This window comes from Protopterus annectens, chromosome 6.part0 (assembly GCF_019279795.1).
Source record: "Protopterus annectens isolate FY-2018-M chromosome 6.part0, PAN1.0, whole genome shotgun sequence".
Taxonomy (NCBI): domain Eukaryota; kingdom Metazoa; phylum Chordata; order Ceratodontiformes; family Protopteridae; genus Protopterus; species Protopterus annectens.
In genome coordinates this window covers 732,120,197-732,142,498 of record NC_056737.1, presented here as the reverse complement: position 1 = coordinate 732,142,498, position 22,302 = coordinate 732,120,197, and the positions used below count along the sequence as shown (strand labels likewise).

At 39.9% G+C, this 22,302-nt stretch overlaps 1 protein-coding gene across 1 annotated transcript in view; it reads left to right on the top strand.

The window, feature by feature from the left end:
• Positions 1 to 22,047, top strand: part of ATG14 (autophagy related 14) — a 516,698-nt gene extending 494,651 nt beyond the window's left edge. The window contains exon 10 of the mRNA XM_044074421.1: positions 21,002 to 22,047. Within this exon, the coding sequence (XP_043930356.1) occupies positions 21,002 to 21,308 (307 nt within the window). The 3' untranslated portion in view covers positions 21,309 to 22,047. The remainder of the gene's footprint in view (positions 1 to 21,001) is intronic.
• Positions 22,048 to 22,302: the final 255 nt, after the last annotated feature.

Genomic DNA, 22,302 nt, shown 5'->3' with positions numbered 1-22,302 from the left:
TTAGTGGAATTGCAACAAACATTGACAATTTTGGGAGCGAGTCAGTCGTACCCATCCCTTCTTTATATTGGAATATCCCTCAGCTTTTTGTTTTTATCTGTTCAGACAGGCAGTCCATCACATGATGCCTAAATAAGCCAAATGACAGGGAATCATATCACCTATCCAGAATGTCTATATTACAACATTGAAGCTTTAGTTAATCGAATAACTAAAGCTCGATCTTGTAATATCGAAACCGGAAAATGTCGAATGGCTGTTTCAACCCAGGGAAACATTTCCCTTGGCCGCATCAAAAAAAAAAAAAAAACTTTACACCCGAAATCAAGTGGGGAACTTTGCTCCCCACTCCCCTCCTAACTAAATATACCAACTCCGAGATCACTCCAAATTGGAGAAAAAGGCATAATCCACCTAACAGCCAAGGGAAGCACTTCCCTGGGTTGAATTGTCCGTTCAACATTTTCCAGTTTCGATATTACAAGATCGAGCTTTAGTTATTCGATTATGTAAATCTTCGCTCTTGTGATATAGACCCTATCCAGAGATGGGAAACATTTTTTTTGATAAATTTTATACAAGCAGTACCTATTAATCTATTTTTGTGAAAGTTTGTGATGGGGCAGTGTGTTAAATGGGCAGAGAACTTTAGTGTATCTTTAAGTGCTTGTGTACTCGTCATGACAAAAGATCTGCCATTTTTTCTGTCTGTGTGCTTGCCTATTTAGAAGGATTTTAGTATGCTGTTTGTGCATTTAGTGTGAAAGGCAACTGTGTAGGTTTGTGAACACTTTTCTGACATATCTTCTGACCGACTCATTCCAGCAATTGTTACCAGCTTTGGGTCTTCTTCCTCGGCTGCAGTATGGATATTTATTCCAGTTATGCTGGCTCTTCTCCTGCTGTACCTGGAAAAAAAAACATAATTAATATCCCTTGTGAACACCGCGGGCTCAATTAATGCCTCAGCCAATGGTGGGTGAACCTGTGGGGGCCAGTCATTGTTCCTCAGACCCCTCACTTGCTTCTTCAACTTCCTCTGGTATTGTCCTTTCGGCTACCATGGTCCAGGGGTCAGCCACATCCTCTTTGGCTGTTCCATTGTCCGATCCAGGCATGGGAGAACCATCTACTTTGGGTCAGGGAGACACTCCAGGAGGTGCTCCTCAGAGAAACGGGGGGAAGAGACCACTAGACAAGGCAGGAGTGACTTCTCTAAGTCAGTTCTTTGCTAAGGTGTTACCTGCAAAAAAAAAAAAAAAAGGTTAAACATTGTTCATCTGAAGACATGGTATCTATTAGAAAATATGATTTTCTTACCTTAGCCAGGAAATTATTACAGGCTGTTAATTCTGGTAGTCTGAAATCCTTACTTGAGGTCAATATCAGTAAAGAAATTCCAGAGGAAAATTTGTCAAGAGTATTCTACCATGGACAGATACAGGGCTTTTTCCATAAAGAAGATTCTCAAGTCCAAATCTCTGTAAGGAAACTTGGCCGTCACCACCCCCTTTGGCGGAATTTTCTTTTTCTCAAATTATTGCCAGGATGAATGAGGCGATCTTGTGGAAACAAGTGGACAATTCCTTCTAAAGTGAAGAGATATGTTACATGTGGCTATATCTCATTCCACTCCCATCCCTCCTATTTTGCCAGCCTTGGAGGATGCTTTCTGTTGTAGTAATCCTGATTCTCAGACTTCAGTTTCCAAAGAGGAAGACAGGCATTATCAAGTGTACTCCATACTAACAAATACTTTTTCTCTCATCTTAGTTCAGACTCAGCTGCAATTTCTACAATTTTGTCAGCTGAGAACAGGCTGTTGGTTAGTACCAACCCTACCCATGTGGGCGGAGAAAGTAAGGTTTTGGACAGAATTGGTAAGAGAATATTTTCCTTGTCCACTGTCTTACAGAATTCTTAGCTATTATTCACACATGGAGATTTATTCTGTTTTGTGCAGACAGGTTGTAGTTATTATGTGGCACACTGCCTTCAGAACATAGTTCCTATTTGAACCCCATTGTTTTAATCTTTCTCAAGTATCTAAACATGCTTTGAAGAGTGAGTATGATTGTGCAGATACTGTGTCTGGGGCTACTGCTACAGTTTTGAGGAGATATGCCTGGATACTTTCCCAGAAGTTTACTGATTAAGTAAAGTCTGAAATTTTAACGTCTACTTGAGATAAAGATGTTTTGTTATGAAACAGGGAAATTGATACAGGGAGTCTCTAAAATGTTTCAAGCCCTTTCCCCCTTTATAAATTTCCCAAAGCCTCTCTTCTTTTTATAAAGCAGAACAAGCAATCCTTGCCTTCTCAAGGCAAAGAGGGAGCAAAAAATAAATGGGGGGGGGGGGCAACAAGAAACAAAGATACTTTCCAAAAAAGGGATAGTCTAGTATGTCAGAATGACTATGACTGCATTCTATTGCCCTCCCCTTCTGCCCCAATCTCTCTTAATTTGTTTCAAAAACACACTGAAATTTTAAGATCTGCTTTAAATAAGGAAGCTTTATGTGTCCTGTCTGCTACTTGGGTCCTCAAGCAATTTGATGAAAGAGAGAAATTGATTCGGGGTGCTCTAAATATTTTCAAGCCCCCCCATCTCGTTTGACCAGTCTGGGGTTCTAGATAAATGTTCAAAAATCCTCCTTGACTCTGTCACACAGAGGTGGGTAAGCCAGAGCTGGGTCAACCCTGACTATAATCTCTGCTCTCACTCTTGAATCAGCAGGTTAAAGAGCCGAGCAACAACTGCAAGTTTTTTTTTTTTTTTTGTTACTCCTGACTGTTGAACCGTTCGGTCACACCAGACCTGTAGGCTGATAATGCTTTTTATTAGGTCCAGTCTGCTTATCTAAGTATTGTGGTTGGCTGGAATACCCAAAAGGGTGACGCCACATGCCATGGTGGTGAAAAAGGAGAAGATTTAAATGTTTTTCATGAAAGAGGGCCATTGCAAGACAATACTGGGGCAATGCGGCAACTGCCTCATCTACACATACAATCCTCTCCTCCTACCACCCAACACTACAACCTGCGAGAGATGCACTTACATAGCCAAACTGGAAGCAAAGCTCTCTCCGGCCAAGATTGTGCTAGACAGTCAAGAGGAGAAGGTTAACACCTGCATTACACCTCAAACAACTCGTAGCCCTTCAAAACCCACACCATCAACACCCACACATAGCAACACTAAACCCACATATGCGGAGGCCCTTAATATTAACCTGCCCAAGCAACAAGGACTTCCGAAGCTGAAACGCAAACAAACACCAGTCACAACCAAAGTGACAAATAGCTGACAACACCAGTGTGCCACCCAACAACAGCCCCTAAGGCAAGACAATGTACCCAACACTTTAGTCATAGGTGACTCTATAGTCAGGCACACTGATGTCCCACTCACCAGGCTGAACAAGGAGAAAATTACAGTCAGCTGCCTGTCGGGTGCCAGGATCTGCCACATAACGCATGCACTCAAGTTACTCCACAACCAGTACAAATACGACTCTGTCATTCTCCATGCTGGAGTGAATGACTTGAGATGTACCTCCCTGGACTACATGAAAAGAGACATGGAAGAGCTCTTGGATCATTTGACCCAGGCAGGTATGACCCTAGCCCTGAGTAGCATCCTGCCTTCGCCCAGAATGATACCACAGTATAAGGACAAAATGATTGACTTCAACAATTGGCTAAGCTTCTGGTGTCATTCAAAGGGGATCCAGTATTTGTCTGCCTGGCATGATCGACAAACCACAATGCTTTGCCAGAGATGGTCTGCACCTGTCACCCCTGGGATTCAGGTTACTGGATAAAGCTCTTGCCACCCCTATAGTGCCTTTTTTAGGCAAGGTTCAAAGGATAAAACCACCACCATAACAGATACAAGCATGCAAAATCTGAAGGTAATGCTACTCAATGCTAGAAGTCTAAACCTCAAAATGCACTCTCTCGAGGCATTCCTAAAAATGGAGAACATCGATATCTGTGCAGTAACTGAGACCTGGTTCATGGCTCCAGAGAGCACCCCTGTAATACCAGGCTACAATTCTTACCACACTTTTCGGCCACAAAACCAAGACCGAAACACTAAAGGTGGAGGAGTGTCCGTATTTACCAAGGATATTCACACCTCCCAGCTAGTTGCCCAACACAATGCATCTGAAATTCTCCAGGTGCAACTAACACTAGGTAAGACTGCAATCCAAATTGTAGCTTGCTACAGATCCCCCGCCATGCCCCAAGATTCTCACTGCACCTTTCTAAACATACTGGAAAATGTTGAGATACAACCAAACACCCTAATACTGGGTGATTTCAAGTACCCTGCCATTAATTGGGAAAACTACTCGGGTACCAACTCCTTTTCCGAACAGTTCTTGGAATTCATAAATTCCAACGCCCTGGATCAACTAATCCATTGTCCCACCAGGGGCTCCAATATCCTAGACCTGGTCATTACCAACATGGGAGATAGATGCTCCACACCAGTGGTCACCCCCTCATTGGTCAGGTCTGACCATAAGCAAATCACCCTTGACATCCACATCCCACCCCCACCCCACCCCCCAGTAAGGAAACCTCCTTAAAAACTTCTCCAAAGCCAACTTCATGCTACTGAAGTCAGAAGTGACAAACGTCACAACACCCACGCAGATGGGATCTGGAAGTTCGACTGCAGAATCCTACACTAAGGCACTGTATGAGCACATCCACTCGTGCATGAATCGTGCCATTCCAAATAGAACCAAGATGCTCTTCTCCAAAAAAAGGAAGCCAATCTGGTGGTCCCCTGCTATAAACAAACTATACAACAGAAGGAAGAAACTGTTGCAGAAATTAGGAAAATCCCAGGATGCAAAATACTCCCTCACCAGCCTCAGTAAGAAGCTGAGATCCCTCATAAAATCCTCAAAAGCTAGTTACGAAAATAAAATTGCCAAAGATTCCAAAGACAACCACAAGGCATTCTATAGTTATGTCAAGAATCTAAATGGCAATGCTCAGATCTGCTCTGAGCTACAACAGAATGGCATTAACTATACTGATCCCAAGGATATTGCCAGTATCCTGGCAGATCGATTTAATGCCAACTTCACCCCCCTCTCACCCCTTAAAGGGCCCATCTCAATACCAAAAGATTGCCAAATTCCAATAATCACGGCCACACAGGTACAAAATGCACTCTCCAAAGCTAAGAATACAGCATCCATGGGACCAGATGACATCCCAGGCTGTGTACTACATGAACTACAAAATGAACTGGCACCTCACTTAAGTGTTATGTTTAATCATAGCCTCACCTCTGGCTTTGTGCGCACTGAGTGGTGCACAGCTACAGTTATGCCGCTACACAAGGGAGGATCTGCCTTGGATCCCGGGAACTACCATCCCATCAGTCTGACAAGCCTGATCTGCAAGGGCATGGAACGCATTATCATGGAACTTATAAACAAAGACATTGGCAACCTTCAAACACTGGACCCCACCCAGTTTGGGTTTGTGAAGGGCCGATCTTGTCTCCTGAATCTGATTGACTTCTTTGAATCAGTCTCCAGAGCTGTGGACGAGGGTAAGGTGGTCCACACAGCCTATCTGGACCTCGCCAAGGCCTTCAACACCATCCCCCACTCTGGAATCATAGCTAAACTTACTAAGCTGGGCATAAATCCCTACATCACTCGATGGGTTGCCAACTGGCTTACTGACAGAACCCAGACTGTAAAAGTAGCCAACTCCAAATCCAGCTCTAGACAAGTGACAAGTGGAGTACCTCAGGGTTCAGTCCTGGGACCACTCTTGTTTGGCATCTACTTCTCTGAAGTACAGGCCAACACTAAGGGACTCTGGCTAACAAAGTTCGCAGATGACTGCAAACTGGGAGCCATTATTGAATCCTAAAATGATGTGGATATTCTACAAAAGGGCCTTACAGAAACAGATGCCTGGTGCCAGAGCCATGGGCTCAAGCTTAATGCCGAGAAATGTATAGTTATCCCCTTTGGAAAAAAACATGTACCCATGAATTGCCACATAGTTGGCAGGACACTAAACATTGAAAGTGTGATGAGAGACTTAGGGACACAGGTGGACAGTGGTCTCACTTTCAATAACCACATCGCCACAACAGTCAGGAAATCCTTCTATGTGGCACACCTCATCACTGAGGGCTTTTCATTCAGAAAAAAGGAGGTCATTGTCCCACTGTACTCATCCCTCAGTAGACCCATTATAGAGTATAATGCCCCGTTTGGTATGTACCTCACAAGACATCTGCAACAGCTGGAAAGGCCGCAGAAATACCTCACTAAAAGAATCATAGGCCTAAAGTAGATGCCATATGCTGACCATCTAAAAAAAACTCCAGCTATACTCTGTGGCATATCGTCTACTCAGAGGCGATCTCTGATTAACATACAAGGCCATGTCAAACCCTAAGCTGTTGGACATGCTCCACTTAAAAAAATCCCAATCCCTCAGAGCCACACGCTCCAGGGATCTAAACCTTGTCATCACAATGAACAAAACATGCTGGAGGGATAGGTTCCTGACCCAGAGACTCCCCATACTCTGGAATAGACTGCCCATACATGTCAAGCAGAGCGCCTCATTGGCCCTCTTCAAAAGGAACCTTGATGATTGGATGGGAGATAGGAAATTCACCCCGGGGATCATGTCAGTCACCCTGCTAGACAGGGGTCCAGAGAAATAAATATTGTAGGAAGAAATATCCAGGAAATTGTTATGGCTAGGCTTGCATAGGCCCTAGGGCTGATAGCCTAGTACCAACCTATGAACCTATGTAATTGGACAATTCTTAAAAAGATTTGCAGCTCATTTTTAGGAGGAGGGTGAATTTTTTCCTTTAAAGCTTGCATGCTTCCACATAGGGAAAGGGGACTGTTTCAATCTGAGGAAGAGTTTAAGAGCTTAGAAAGCACTAACAATGCTAAGGACAGCATGGTAGAATTATTTTCTGATTCTTTGTTTTTACTGAGATAAGCCCTAGTTTCTCAGTTGTCCCTGACTTTAGCTCAATGCTGTGAATATCCGAGAGTTGCTTAGTGTATGTATATGTTTTCAAGAACAACATTTTGAAATGACTACATTATTAAAGTATTTTTTTTTCCAGTTTCCCCACCATCAAGCATCAGAGAGGTGCACAGAACTGGGTTGCTTTTTTGGAAAAGGGATGTGGAGGCATCTTGTACTTGAAAGTACAAGGTCATCATATAATCACTGCTAGCAAAAGAAAAAAGATGTTTTGACTTGTTGGGGGCAGTGTATGTGTTTTACCAGTCACAAGGTGAAACAGCAAAATTTTACTGCAGTTCTTACATTTTACTGCAGTTTTTACACTTATCCTTGGTGATGTCAGCATTGATTTGACAAAACTCACAACTGACTCCCCCCAACTCAGTATCCACCTACACGGCTTCCACCAACTTATAACATCTCCCACTCGCTTCCACAAAAATTCCACTTCCAGCTCCATCATAGACTGGATCCTTACCAATTCCCCCCACCAATCCCACAATCCCACCACCTTACCTGACTCCCTCAGTGATCATCTCCCTACCACCATCATAAGACACTACTCCCATATTCCTAAACCCCACCTTATCAAAGACTGTCGAAAACTATCGACTTTGAATTCATCCCAATTTAACTCCATTCTCCACAACATAGATTGGTCCATCCTAAAACACCTCCCCCTAAACAATGCTGTAAGCACTTTCAATAACATCTTCATGAATACTCTAAACTCCTTGGCTCCCTCTAGGAAGATCAGAGTAAAATCAAACCATGCTCCCTGTCTTCAAAAATACAGGCAACTGAGGAACCTTGCAAAAAAACATACAACTAATGACAAAAAGTTATACTATAGCTCTGCTCAGCTTAACAACAAATCCAATCCTCAAAAATTTTGGTCAACTCTCAACAACATCCTCTATCCTGGAAAGCCCTCTAATCCCTCCCCATACCCTAACTCTTCCTCTCAGGAAACAGCTACCCTCCTGAATAAGCACTTTATCTCTTCCATCCAAAATCTGGTAACCTCTAAGCCAGACTCTACTTTGACACCCACATCTCCAAGTCCCACTAACACAACTTTGTTTTCTTTTGAACCAGTTCCCATTACTTACATCAAATCTCTACTACTCAAGCTAAAACCTTGCTCTCCTTCCACTGACAATCTATCTCCTACATTCCTCATACTTGCTGCTGACTCAATTGCCTATCCTGTATCTATACTAATTAATCGATCTATTTTGGAATCAACTGTCCCCACCCTTTGGAAATCTTTCTTCACTATCCCTCTTCATAAAGGTGGAAACTCCACTGACCCCTCAAACTACCGACCCATTGCCATTCTGTCGCCCCTCTCCAAGATATTAGAAAACGTATTCACTCACAGCTTCTCAATCTCCTCCTCACACACCACTTACTTTCCCCTACCCAACATGGATTTCGTCCTCACCACAGCACCACCACTGCCCTACTGTCCTTCACTCATATCATTGCAGAGGCCCTAGCCAACAATAAACTCATTTCCTGTCTCTTCCTAGATCTCTCCAAAGCCTTCGATACTGTCTCTCATCCTCTACTACTATCCAAACTCACAATCGCCACCTATCCCACTCCACACTTGCCTGCTTTAATAGTTACCTATCTGGCAAATGGCTCTCATCCTCCTCACCTTTCCTTCCCATCTCCACTGGTGTTCCCCAAGGCTCCATCTTGGGACCCCTTTTGTTTAACATCTTTACCAATGATCTTTACATCTCATGCAAAGAATCCTCCCTTATTCAGTGTGCCGACAACTCCACACTTATATCCATCTCAAATAACATTCCTGAACTACACTCCCTGACCCAACAAGCCCTACTATCCACTGAACAATGGCTGTCTCACAACCTATTAATCCTAAATCCCAAAAAGACCAAACTCCTACTTTTCCTTCCCCGTTCTCTTTCTCATCACAAAACCTCCTTTTTTATTACATCTTCTAACAATACAAACATCCAACCTGACACCCACACACAACTCCTAGGGTTCATTATCGATGACGAACTCAAGTTCAACCTACACATACTCCAGTGTATAAAAAAAACAAACTAGAAACTAGGTCTGCTGTATTGGAACAAAAAATTCCTAACCCCTGAATCTAGACTTACCCTGGGCCAGGCACTCCTCCTCCCCTCCCTCTTATATGCCGCCCCAGTTCTTACCAATATACAGGCCTCCACTCTAAACAAACTGCAACAGACTTCTCATAAAATAGCCAGATTCATTACTAACTCCCTATGCAACTCACACCACTGCATTTCTTTAAACTGGCTTGAACTTCCCCAGTTTCTGCTATCTTATCAATTTCGTATGCTACACTCTATTCTTTATAAACCCTCCTTCTGTCCATCTCTATCTTCCTTAGTCTCTATCTACATCCCATCCCGGACCCTCTGTACTTCTAACCAACAATTACTTGATATCTACCACCCAAAAAGGTCAGTAGGCAAACTACTCTACAAACACTCCTTTGCCCATGCTTAGAACAAACTTCCCATTGACTTACGTTCAATCTCCCACACCTCACACTTTAAAAATGAACTAAAAGCTTATTTTCTCAATTCCAGAACCTGCCCTTGCCATGACCCTACCTTGTCTTCCTTCCCTTTATGTACCCTCAAAAGGTCCATACTTAGTACCTCATTACACCTCTCTCTCCAATGTGTCTAATATGCATTTGCACAATTTTATACAAACAAAAAATGTTTATTGTTGACCTATTGAACTATATCAATGTAAAATTGTTTCTTAGCTTCTTTTTAATGCAACTTTAACTTTATGCATGTAACCCAACATTTGTGAATTGTTTTGCTATAACTGCTATTATATCAATATTGTTTAAAATTGTACTTATTTTAAAATGTATTACTGGAGTTTTTCTCCTCGGGTCTCCACTGAAAATGGGCCACAAGCCCAGTTGGACAAACCCGGTTAACAAATGTCAATAAATAAATTGCATTTTTCATTCTTTTCTCAGTGACAAATTAATGTACAGAAAGGGGCTATCATTTTGGGGGCATAAATACATGAGAGGAAATGACAGTTATGGTTGATATGGATTGTTGGAGGGCAGTATCTGTCAGAGCAAAGTTTGCCATTATTATTATATTTTGTAGCGACTTCACAGTCAGAGGTGGTGTATCATGTCAGAAATGGTACCGTCCACTGGGACGTTGTATTTATTTTGTACTCAAATATTTAGTTTATTAAGAATACTGTTTGTTTTTTACTATAATTCTGGACTGCCTTAAGGAAACTGAAATATTATTTCTTACATAAAACTAAGATAGTCCAGCTTTTCGCAAGGTTTTTGTTGTTCCATTTGGGTAATGTATCTAGTTTTTCGTGTGGTGAAGCTGTTCTGCACTAAATCATTAGACAACTGTGAAAAAATGAATTTTTTTTACTAGCCATGGCAACATTCTTGTCCCTTCTCTTCTGTGCTCTGTGTATTATAATTTTTTTTTCCTATTGTTCATTGTCAGCAGACCTTTAGCTTGGGCATGGCAGAAGGGGTGGCTGGGTGTAAGCTGTTAGGAAGAGTGATCAACATACTGTCAGCATTCATTCATTTCAGTGAATCATGGCATTAGCAATGTCTATTTGGCTGTAACTGTGTATTGTTATACTTCATTTGCTCTGAACTTCCAGACATAGTTGTAACTGAGCTACTATTCCAATTGTCTGCTCTGGCTAGGCTCATAGTGGGCTCTAGAGCCAAGCCAGACTCTTGTCTCAGTTCTTCTTCAAAAATCCCAGTCTTGCCTACTTTTAGCTACATAAGATTGCATTTCTGGGCTGCCTTCTAGACACCTCTCAGCAAAAGGCTTTCCTGACACAGGAGAAAGTAGGTTTTTATCTGGAAACTTTCCTGAGCTTCTCTAATTAGTCTTAGACTTCTACAAGAAAATTTATCAGGATCCTAGGATTAATAACTTCAGTAATTCTAGTGAATCTTCTCACCAGGTTATACATGAGAAACATGTAGTAGTTTCTAGAAAACACATGGAGTAAGCATTTGCATCCTGTGGAATTTCAGATTACATTTTTTGGCTTTGTCAAAAAAGAACTGCACTGGTTGGGACAATAAATAGAAACAAATCCAGGTCTCCCCTTTTTTCCTCAAATCGCACACCAATCTGTAACTACAGATGCTTCAGAATTTGCCTTGGGAGCATTTTGGGGGCAAATGTGCAAGGTCTGTGGAGGTCTTCAGAATAACCAAAAGACCTAAATGTCAGAGATTTTGGTGGTTATCCATCCTTTGAATTCTCTTTGTCTGTGGTCCCTGGGACCTCTTCAGGTTATTACAAACAACACTACAGCTATGTAGTATGTAAACAAACAGAAGGGTTCAGGTCTTACTATGTGTGCAGGCTGGCTGTGGTAGCTTGTGAGGTAACTGTACAGCATTCCTTAACATCTTACATTCCATCAAAGCAAAATGCAGTGGAAGACAAGCTGAGCAAGACCATGACAGATCCTCACAAATGGAAATTGAATGAGTGGGTCTTCCAGGTATTGAACCAATTATGAGGAACACCTCAAATAGATTTGTTTGCCTCCTTTCAAAACAGACAGCTGAACAACTTTTGCTCCAGGAGTCCCTGCAAGTAAGCCCAAAAAACAGATGCATTTTCATTCTCATGGTTGAGATGGTTTCTTTATGGCTATCCACCCTTTACATTGATATCCAGGATAATTATGCAAATTCAGGATGACTTTCCAAAAATAATTGTGGTGACTCTCTTTTGGCTCAGGCAATATTGATTCTCCCTTCTTATTGAATTAGCCAAGGGCATTTACCAAAAGCTTCCTCACAGACCTGAAGTACTCATACAAGATGAGAGGAGTTTGATGCACCCAAATTTCACAACAACTTCAACTAGCTGCCTGGATGATTCAATTTTGATACCCTTTAAGTACATCTTGCAGTCATGTCAGCATGTTTGTCCATGGATCCTCATCTTTCTTCTCTGTTTTCATAAAAACAATATCTGAAGGGAGTTCTACACCTGAAACCTCCTGGTAAATGGGTCATTACTTATTGGGATCTTAACTTTGTGCTGGAAAAGTTAACTCTGTCACCATTTGAACCTGTTCATCAGGCAGATTTAAAGTTAATTATATGATAAACTGTACTTCTCATTGCTATGAGATCTGCAAGAAGAGTATTTGAGTTGCAAACTCTTATGATGGGTGAGCCTTAACTGATTTTCATAGGGAGAGGGTCACATTAAGAACAAATCCCATTTTCAGAATTTACTTTGACTCAATACATCAATCTCCCAGTCTTCTATCCAGATCTTCAGAACCAGGGGAAAAGGATTCTACATATTAGCTGCTGGTTATTGTGTTCTGGACAGGCTATAATCCATATAGTCTAAAGGCTAGTGCAGCAGTGAGGAATTTGTTAACATCTACCATTACTGATAAGTGCAACTTGCATAACTGTACTTTCTTTGTCTTGGTTATCCTGTAGAGCAGGCATTTCTTAATTCAAGGTAAGCATAATAAGTAAGGTACCTTTGTCCCCTGGTTTCCCCATCTGTTCTGGGTATATTCCCCCAGCTCTGCTTAGTACACATTGACCTCAGTCTGAGCCTTTATGAAACTGACATGGCTTATCTGAGGGTTAGCCAGGTCATCATTACTGTAAACAGTATGCTAATGCCTAATTGGAGGCCTTGGCCTTTTCTACTGTAAATACACTTATGGGCTTTTCCTTTTCATCAAATCCATCTAGTATAAATGGCAACTCACTCATGAAAATAATTTTCCTCCACCAGATGTACAGTCAGATTCCCTTTCACTTCTTCAGAAGTTATTTTAATTTGTTTTACCCTTGGAGTTCTGTTTGTGCCTCTTTGCTTTGGTATAGCAGAGATTAATGAAAGGCTGCCTTCAAGTTTCCTCTTCCCTTTTCTTTCACTATTTGATTTCTCCAAGTCTTTTGGGTTTCTAATACCATGACAAGAGTGTACCCCATTCTTAAGTCGGGGTAAGATTAAAGTTCATAAAATTAGTATTGCTTCAATCGTTGATGTTGGCCAGAAGAGCTCTTCGTAGCACCAGCAGTGTGTCCAGAATTGACTTCTTGTGCAATTCATATGGAGTTGCCTGTGTTAGTAACACATCTAAATATGACTGTAAATTCTTTTTTATGAGACACATTGCTCCTACTACTATTGGAATTGTCTGGGTATATTTCTTCCACATTGCTCTCGTTTCTGCCTACATATCCTAGTATTTTATGATGCTCTCTCTCTCTCCTGTATGTAGCACACAATAATCACTGGATGTAACAATTTCAGTTATGAATTTGTCAACTTTTCATGGATTATTATATCTGGTTTTCTCGTTTCTGTTTTCTTAACTGTTGGTATTGGGTGGTCCCATAAGACATAAACTTCATCATTCTCTAAAGTGCTTTGTGGCTGATGTTTCCAATGCTTCTCAGCTACTTCAGTAGTGTAATGTTTGCACAATCCCCAATGCAACAGTCTTACTACATTATTATGCCTTTCAGTGTACAGGCCCTCTGCCTTTAGTGTATCACACTCAGCAACAACACGTGCAACTGTTTCCAGTTCTGTTTTACAGAACTTTTATTTTTTTCTGTTTCTCTCAAAGGTACAATGGACTCCTGTGCCACCAATATTGACATTTCATCTTTTGGTTTAAATTCACCTCTCCATAAACATTCCTGCGTCAAATCCTCATCAACATGAGGTTGTTCCTGGTGGTTTCTGGACTTAACTCAAAATGTATGCCTTCTCTACATCTCTTTCTTTTGTTTTCTGGCACATTCAGTTGCTGACTGATTTTTGTCTACATTTAATTTGATTTCTGTTCCTGCTTGACACAGATATGCTAAACCAAGCGGGAAAGTCATCTTAGATTTCCCTCATCATATTGTAAAACTTTCAGTATGTTTGAATCTGGTAAAGTCATCAAATATGTAAGCAATCCCAAGATTGCAGATCTATACATGCAATCGGTTTCAAGGAGGACCATACCTTCTTCAGAACAAGGGATATATAATCTCAGTATACATTATTTAATGTATCATTTGATAAGTATGAAGTATTTTTCTTGTTTTTCTATCCAACTGTTCCAATACCTGTTGGGGCCAATCAGTCACTTCTTTCCATTCAGCATCTTTGCTGTTTTTGGGTCATCAATGAATTGCTTATTTTGTACTTTTCCGTAGTGTTTGTCTGCTTATCTTCTAAGTTTTTCTGCCTATGCTAATATCTTTAGTTGTTATTTGGTATACAGTATGATAGATCCTTATTTGTTCTGTTACAGTGCATTGATTTTATCAATCAGTCTATCTGTTCCCTCTGCCATACTTCTCTAACAGTGACACTTCTTGTCTTAATTGCTTTATAGTTTTCTCTCTTCAGTGCTTCCATGATGGCATTTGATTTCTTCCCTTCCTTTCCCTTATTGCTCTGCATTTTGTGGTAAGACTTCATCTGTTATTAATTTAGCTTCACAGTACTATATCCTATTTACTTTCATTATATCACATGAATTTCTGTTAATAGTCTTGATTACTGTGTTCATCTGTTTTATCAGATTTGTAACATTTTGAGTCTTACTTGTGTTCTGTGATCTATTTCTTTTATTGATTTTAATATGTCTATCGGGCAGCCACGGTGGTGCAGCAGTGAGCATTGTTGCCTCACAGCAAGAGGTTCTCCGGGTCGATCCTCAGGTGGCGTGCCTTCTGTGCAGAGTCTGCATGTCCTCCCTGTGGTCACAAGGGTTTCCTTCCACATCCCAAAGACATGCTGTAGGTGGATTGGACACTCTAAATTGGCCCTAGGCATGAGTACGTGCGTGTGTGTGTGTGTACCTTCCGTGGAAGGTTGGGCGTCGGGCTGGCCACTCGACACGGTAAAACTCTACTGCCAGTCATGAGCGGACAGGTGATCTGCTGTAGCGACCCCTAACCAGGAAAAGCTGAAAGAAGAAGATTTTAATATGTCTATCCATCTGTAGTAAATAAAGCAACTCTTCCTTTAGATCATTTTCTTCTAAACTAAGGGCACCTTCTTTGCTCTCTATTTATTGCGGGCATTTTACATAAAGTTCCAGAACATCTTCTTGCGACATATTCTCTTCAGCTGCATCCTGCGTCATCCATTGCTTTTTCATATGGGAACTCACTGGCCCATCACTCCACAACATTCACTGTGTCAGAGTTGCTACTGTTTCCTGCTGATTTCCATGCTGTGCAACTCCAACTGAACTTTTGTACTGGTTTCTTACTGAAGCCTCCACAGCATCTTCATGTGGCAGGTGATCAAATGCTTCCCATTCCACCAGTTTCCCTTTAATCTGGGAGTCAGTATTCCATCGTGCTGTGGCGTTACCAGAGTTGGATTTTCTACACTAAATCCACTTTGCAGATAATCCATTACTTTGTTTTTTGTTTCTGTAACTTCATTACCAATCCTCTTTTCTGCTTTCCCTCTTTGTAATTTTTTGTATTGTGAAATTTTCCATACCTGGATGTCTTTGCCTATATTTCTCTCCAAATATCTTTGGTGCTGCCTTTTTGGTGTTGATTAGTTTTGCTTTCTTCTTTGCATAAATATTGTGCCATATTAAATCTCTTTCCCATGTTCATATTTCTTTTTCAGATGTCTCCCACTCCACCTGTTTCTTCTTAATTTAGGGATTCATTTTTCCATCATGCTGTGACATGACTTGTATTGGACTTTCTATGCTAAATCCTTCACTTCTCAAGTATTCCATAACTGCAGCTTCTATTTGTTTAACTTCTGCTATACTAATCTCCTGTTAGACATTCCCCTTTGTGATGATAATTTTTTGTGTTGTGAACTTTTCCATATCTGGGTATCTTTGCCTGTATTTCTTTTCAAATATTTTTGGAGCTGCTTTTTCGTATTGATTAGTTTGGCTGACTCCTTTGCATAAATATTGCACCATATCAGATCTCTTTTTCTTTCATATGTCCGTTTCCTTTATATACCTTTTAAAAATCTCCAGTTTTTGTTTGTATTTTCACACTTCCTGTCTTGCTACTTTTTCCAAGCGGCCCAAAGTTTTTTTGTATATGTAATGTTTTTCATGAATCTGTTGTATTAATGAACAGTTTGCATGTGAGGCTTTTGACAGTTTTTCTTGTGCAAGTGTTTTTCTTTCCTCTGATTTCACTCATAATCTTTCTGAATATATTCTGTCTAGAAATTATGGGCTTCTTGCATAATAGTAACAATACATAATGTATTTCTTATCCTCAATAGTGCAGTCTATTAACTTTATGACTCTCTTTTGGCCTGTCAGTTTTTGTTTTTTTGTGGACTACTACTTCCTTCTACAACAGGGGATATAGCAGGGATTAACGTAAGACTGTGCTCAAGCTTCCTCTTTCTTTTTCTTTCACTGTGTTATTTTTTTGTTCCATAATTCCTACATCTACTTTCCTTATTGTAGTTTTAGCTATTTTCTATTTAACATTATTTTACTGGGAAAGTCTGACTGGGACAGAGCCCATTTTCTGCAGCGGCCCGGGGAGAAACACTCCAGCCGCATGTTTTTGGAATGTGGAAGGAAACCAGTGCAAACACATGGAGGACATGCAGACTCCACACACAAGGCACCCCAGCTGAGAATCGAACCAGAGAAGTTCTTGCTGTGAGGTGACAGTTCTAACTGCTGCACCACTGCACAGTATTTTTTATGGCTCCTACTGTGTCAAGTCTCTGTATTGACTCCCCTCATTGCTGTAATTACTAGAACCTTTTTGGTAAGCGTAGCTCTTTAAACTGTGGAGAATCTCAAGACAGTTATCACATTGTGTTAAGTTATTCATGGCTTGTTTCTGCCCTTGTTCTAGGGTACTCCCTTTTATCTCCATGTACACATTACTTCAGTTTTCTATTTACTACCCTTATACTTACAAATTGCATTGTAACTAATGCAGTCATGCTTCTCAAGTCCACCAATCCTAGCATTTATTTTCCCTCTACCATAATGTTGCATTAAACAAGTTTAATAATGGCTCAAAGCAGATATTAAAGTTCTGTTATTTAAAAATTTAACATTATCGTGTTCCTTCAGCATGCTTTCAGGTATAGGTTATTTGTAAACATTGTGTAGTATTTCTGTCTGTAGCTATGCAGTAATTTTTAATTTGCACTTGTCCTTTTCTAGAACATGTAAAACAAGCCAACTGAGATGGTGGCATTTTTTTTTTGTTTGCAGGGAAATCAACATACCTGGGTGATATATAATTATTAGCCCTATGTGCATACAGGTCTAACTTGATGTTTGCAAATTCAGTTAAAAATAAATAGTCTTCTGAAGACTTCAGAAGACCTAGGGTCACTCATGATACCCACTTTCTTAACCACTGTGAAACATTCTTTTACATGTATCTACAACAAAAATTTTTTTAGAATTTTAGTTAATTACTTACATGAGGTCCTACGTAAGGTTTCAAAATATTCATTAAACGACTAGTTTGTTACTTCACGTGTCTGTCCATACTGAATGTCCAGTTGTGAAACCTAGGGGGCTGTGCTTCACGTAGTGCTGAAGCTGTAGCTAAGATGTCTTTTCTCTGTTTTCTATATGCATCAGTATCTTCTATATCTGTATAAGCTTTGAGCGAGTCCCAGGTTATGTGAGAGGACATTATTTTAGCTCCCCTCACTTTGGGTTCAGTTTTTTCTAGCTGCATACCTCTCAAAAGACTCTACAACACCTTCATGTCGTCCTCTGCCCTGAATTTCTTCAAAGAGGTGCACTGGATTTTGATATTGCCAGAGAGTGAGGTCATCATCATGGAAATCTGCTGTTGAAGGTGTATCAAGTACTGATAAGTGTCTGCACATCTTTCTTGGAGAGCTGTATTAGAATGCACTGAAGTCTTATTAGAGCTGAACAGCCTCAGTATTTTCCATCTTGAAAAGGACATAGCAGCTGTACTTTCAGTGCACATAGCTCACCACCATTAAAAAACACAGCTGTGCACAGTTTATCAGACAAGTTTTTGGTTTTACAGTAGAATGTCATAAAGCAATCCTTCTCACTTTTATGAAGATTTTTTTTTTTCCTGGGACCAATCCTTATATAGGCACAAAAGGGTTTAACAGTGCTTCACTTTTATAACTTTGCAACTCAGTTTTATCAGAAAGCTTCTCATGTAACCAGCAAACACATTCTTTCTATTGTGCAGTCAGTCAGTAATTTGGTACTCAGGCAAGCACATTCTTCAGTGTAGTGTGGGGAAGAACACTTGGGGATAACAAGTAAACTGCACATATTCTTCATATTGATCACTGTTGCAGTAACCTAAGCTAGATGGGTTATATCCTCCAAGGCTATAACATCTGTCTAGGTTCCAAAGCTTCAGTGTACCTTCCACATGCCCAAAACAGGTTGAACTGAGCTGACTAAAAAGACAGGTTTAGGTGCCAAACCCTTCACAGCTTTCCTGTCAATGAAGGGTGCACTTCCCTGAGGCTTTCAAGGATCAGCGGTCAGCTTGTGCTGTTCCTTTGCTGGGCAGATAAGTTCCATTTTGGGGGGAAAAAAACTTTCATTTAAAAAAAATTGTTTGATAACACTTTCTTGTTCAGGAGAGTTATTTTAAAGCTACGAGTTTGAGTTTTAATGGACTGTCACGAGACTGTATTGTACTTTTAAATGGGAGAGCACTCTTTTTTTCCTGTCAGTTTAAAAGTTGTGTAAAATATTTAAACATATTTTTCTGCTGAGAAGTTGTGCTTATTTTAATTTTGGGGGCTGGCAGTGTGTTTTAAAGTGCATTTTACTGTGTTTTTCTCTGAAAAAATGACACTTAAAAACTTGAAATGTTTACTGGTTTTGCTGGTTGTTTTCCGGTTCTGGTGGCTGTACAGTAGAAGCAAAATAAGGCAACTTTTGGAGAGATGCTAAAAAGTTGAGGGATGGTAAAGAAAATGCAGCATACCTCCCAACTGTCCAGAATTTTACAGAATGCCCCAATTTTCCAACAGATTTTTATTCAGCCCCTCTTAAAATTTTTGAAATTTTGATAAATCACCAAGGGTTACAGTCTGTCACTACTGCCAGACATTGAGTTTCATACTTCTTATTGTTCAGAAAGTGTTTGTTGATACTAAATCTGTTATTATTTTAACGTTTTTTGAGCAAATTAGAGAAATATTTAAAAACTGCCTTCAGTTTTTGCTGAGAAGTACTAAATGCATTATGAAGAAAAAGTTTAAGAGCTTGGCATGTACTCACACTGAAGTCTGAAGAAAAAAAGGATTATAATTTAGATAAACATATCAAAAATGTAGGTATGTGTAGTGGAGTTAAAAGAGCATGGCAGAAGGAAACCAGAGGGTATTCCTTGCAGCTAGACTGAGGAGAATTCACAGCTAACTTACAGAAATAGTCTTTCACAGGGAGAGGTATCGCTAAGGTATAGCTCATTTAGAAGAGTTCAGGAATACCTGTAGCAGATGAAAATCCTGTGAGAAAGGATTGGGGAAGAGCAGTTGCAAAGCAGCTGGCTGCTGCTGTACTCAGAACTGATAGTATTTTTTTCACTGCCTTTCTTTGCTTTGCATGGAGATGGGATTGTAGTTTTTTTTTTTTTTTGATTAATCCTTCCATATTTAAACAGGTGATAGAGAAAGGCTTGTTAACTCAGTGAGTTCAGGATACAGCTGATCATGTGGCTCAGATTGTTAAGCACCCTGTGCAATTCTGTTGCTTTCCCTGTGATCCAAATTTTGAATGAGCACAAGCCATTGTGGGATTGTTTGCCAAAGGAAAAGGTTATGGGGCATACCATGAAGTCAGCTAACAACTGTTTTTTTATGGAATGAGATGGTATGGCATCATACCTCTTTCCAGACAAGCACTGGTAGTGCTGATATTCATATGGCAGGCAGAATGTCTGGTGAGAGTAACAGAACTGACAGCTCTGGAGTGCACACACTCCAAATGCATGGATCCTTTGTGTCTGTTCCACATCATACAGGAATATTTGATAGGAGAATGGCAGAGGTAGTTTTACTTGGTTAATCTTTTCATTCTGCTCATCTGACATATTCTGTGGAGACTGTGTTAGCTAGTTAGTTTTATGCAGTTAGTTAGTTATGAACGTGAAACAATATTGGCCTCAGAAGTGAATGTCAGTAAGGTGAGGTTCTTTTGTTTTTCATTACTATTAAAAATGTTTAACTCATGGCAGCATTAGCATTTCTACATAGGGTAGTAAACTGAGAGTGGTTAGGTCAGTAGGTAAATTAAAGAACAGTGAATAATTCATATTGTAGTGTGGACTAGTGAGCTACACGTCAGAAAGCATACTAGACCGTTTTAGAGATGAATTGAATACTTTAATGATTAATTTTGTCAGGGAAAATCCTTGCTGACATAAGTACATAAGTATACAGCAGTATGATAACTTATACATTGTAGGATGGCCTAATGGTTAAGGTGTTTGCCTTACAAACACAAGGTACAGGGTTTGAATCTCACAGGGGATAATTGGCTAGGCTTAAAATGGCTCACAAGGGCAGTTAGCCTAGTACTAATCTAATCGAATCAGTGTTGATGCTTTGTGCATGCAAGAGCTTTATAATGTTACATCAGATTAAATTAACTTTTTATGATTCTTACTTGAGGGAGACTGATCAAATAAGCTGCACAGCAAGTTTTGTCTTTTAAGAACAGTTTTTTTTTTATTGCTTTATTTTTTTATATAAAGTATAACAGTTCACTGCAGCTACTAGCTCCTTACATTATGCGGTAAACTATTAATATGCAAACTTGACAACTTGATTTCATGTTTGTTGAATTAATTTTGTTAATGTTGTAGGACAGAGACAGGAATTGTGTTTTTTTTTTTTTTTTTAATTAATGCTTATTTGTCATTCTCAGGTCTGGTCCATTTGAAGTATGCGCTGATCTTGAAGATTCCATGGAATTTGTGGACTCCAGTGCTGCAGGACAAACAGATGAGAGTGGAGATGAGTACGTCAGTGATGAAGAGACAGATTTAGGGACAGACTGGGAAACTGTGCCCAGCCCAAGATTTTGTGACATGCCCTCGCATCCAGTGGAAGTGCTGCAGAGTCAGGCAATGCAGATCTCCCAACCTATTGCCAGTAGCACTGCAGGTGGCATGATTTCTTCTGCCGCAGCATCAGTAACTTCCTGGTTTAAGGCATACACTGGACAGCAATGATGAACTCCTAGGCCAGAATGTACTACTTTAACTAAAAATGCAGTACACTTTGAACATTAAGTTAATAGTGCCTGAAGAAGCAGATTAGACATATTTTGTTTTCATTAAGAATACCATTTTTGTTTAGCCAAGATTCAAAAATACTTAGCAAATGAGACAAAACAAGAATGCAGAATATGAAGTACTCAGCTTTGAAAAGTAACAGCGTCACATTAAAATGGAATACAGAAATATTTTTCCTGACACTGGTTTTTACTTTAGAGTTACAGTAAGGAAAGGAGTCTGAGATTGCGGTACTAGGACCCTCAAAAATTCACAGTTTTCCAGGTGAGTTTTTGCATAGGCATACTGTTAAACCAAGCATTACTAGTGTGGGGTTGTATGATTTACTCAGCACAACAGCAGATGCACAAGTTATGGATCATTTCTGTAGGAATTCATCTTATGAATGGATAATAGCCAAAAGTAACATTGATCAATCACCTTGGTCTGTTACTGTAGACAGGATTGTGGGCAAGGTGTAGTACCATAGCTGCTAATGGAAGCTTGTGCCCTACTGTTATTTTTTTCCATCTTACATATTATTTGCTGCATTGTTGTTATACTAGTTCATTGGCCGATTCCTGGGCATTGTGGCATTGCTAGGTTCACACTTTCCTTTGACTTTACAGAAATATTTAATTTCTATGATTTTTGTACTGTTTCTAAGATGTGTCAAGAGTAAATTATACTAAATATCGCTTTTTTGGGATTCAAATTCCTCTTACAAAGATTTCCATCACCGTTATTTTTTATGTTGTGAATATTATGCTAAATTCAACAAAAATAATTTAGAAATTACAGCAAGGAGTTCACAAGCCTTTTAGTGCATAAACATTTTTTTTTCTCCTCTGGTAGCCAAAATTAAATATCTAGGAAAATAAAACTCTGTGAAGGAAAAGAAGAAACATCAGGGAATCCACCTCTTTTAAGTTTTAATTTTAACTGCTTAGCC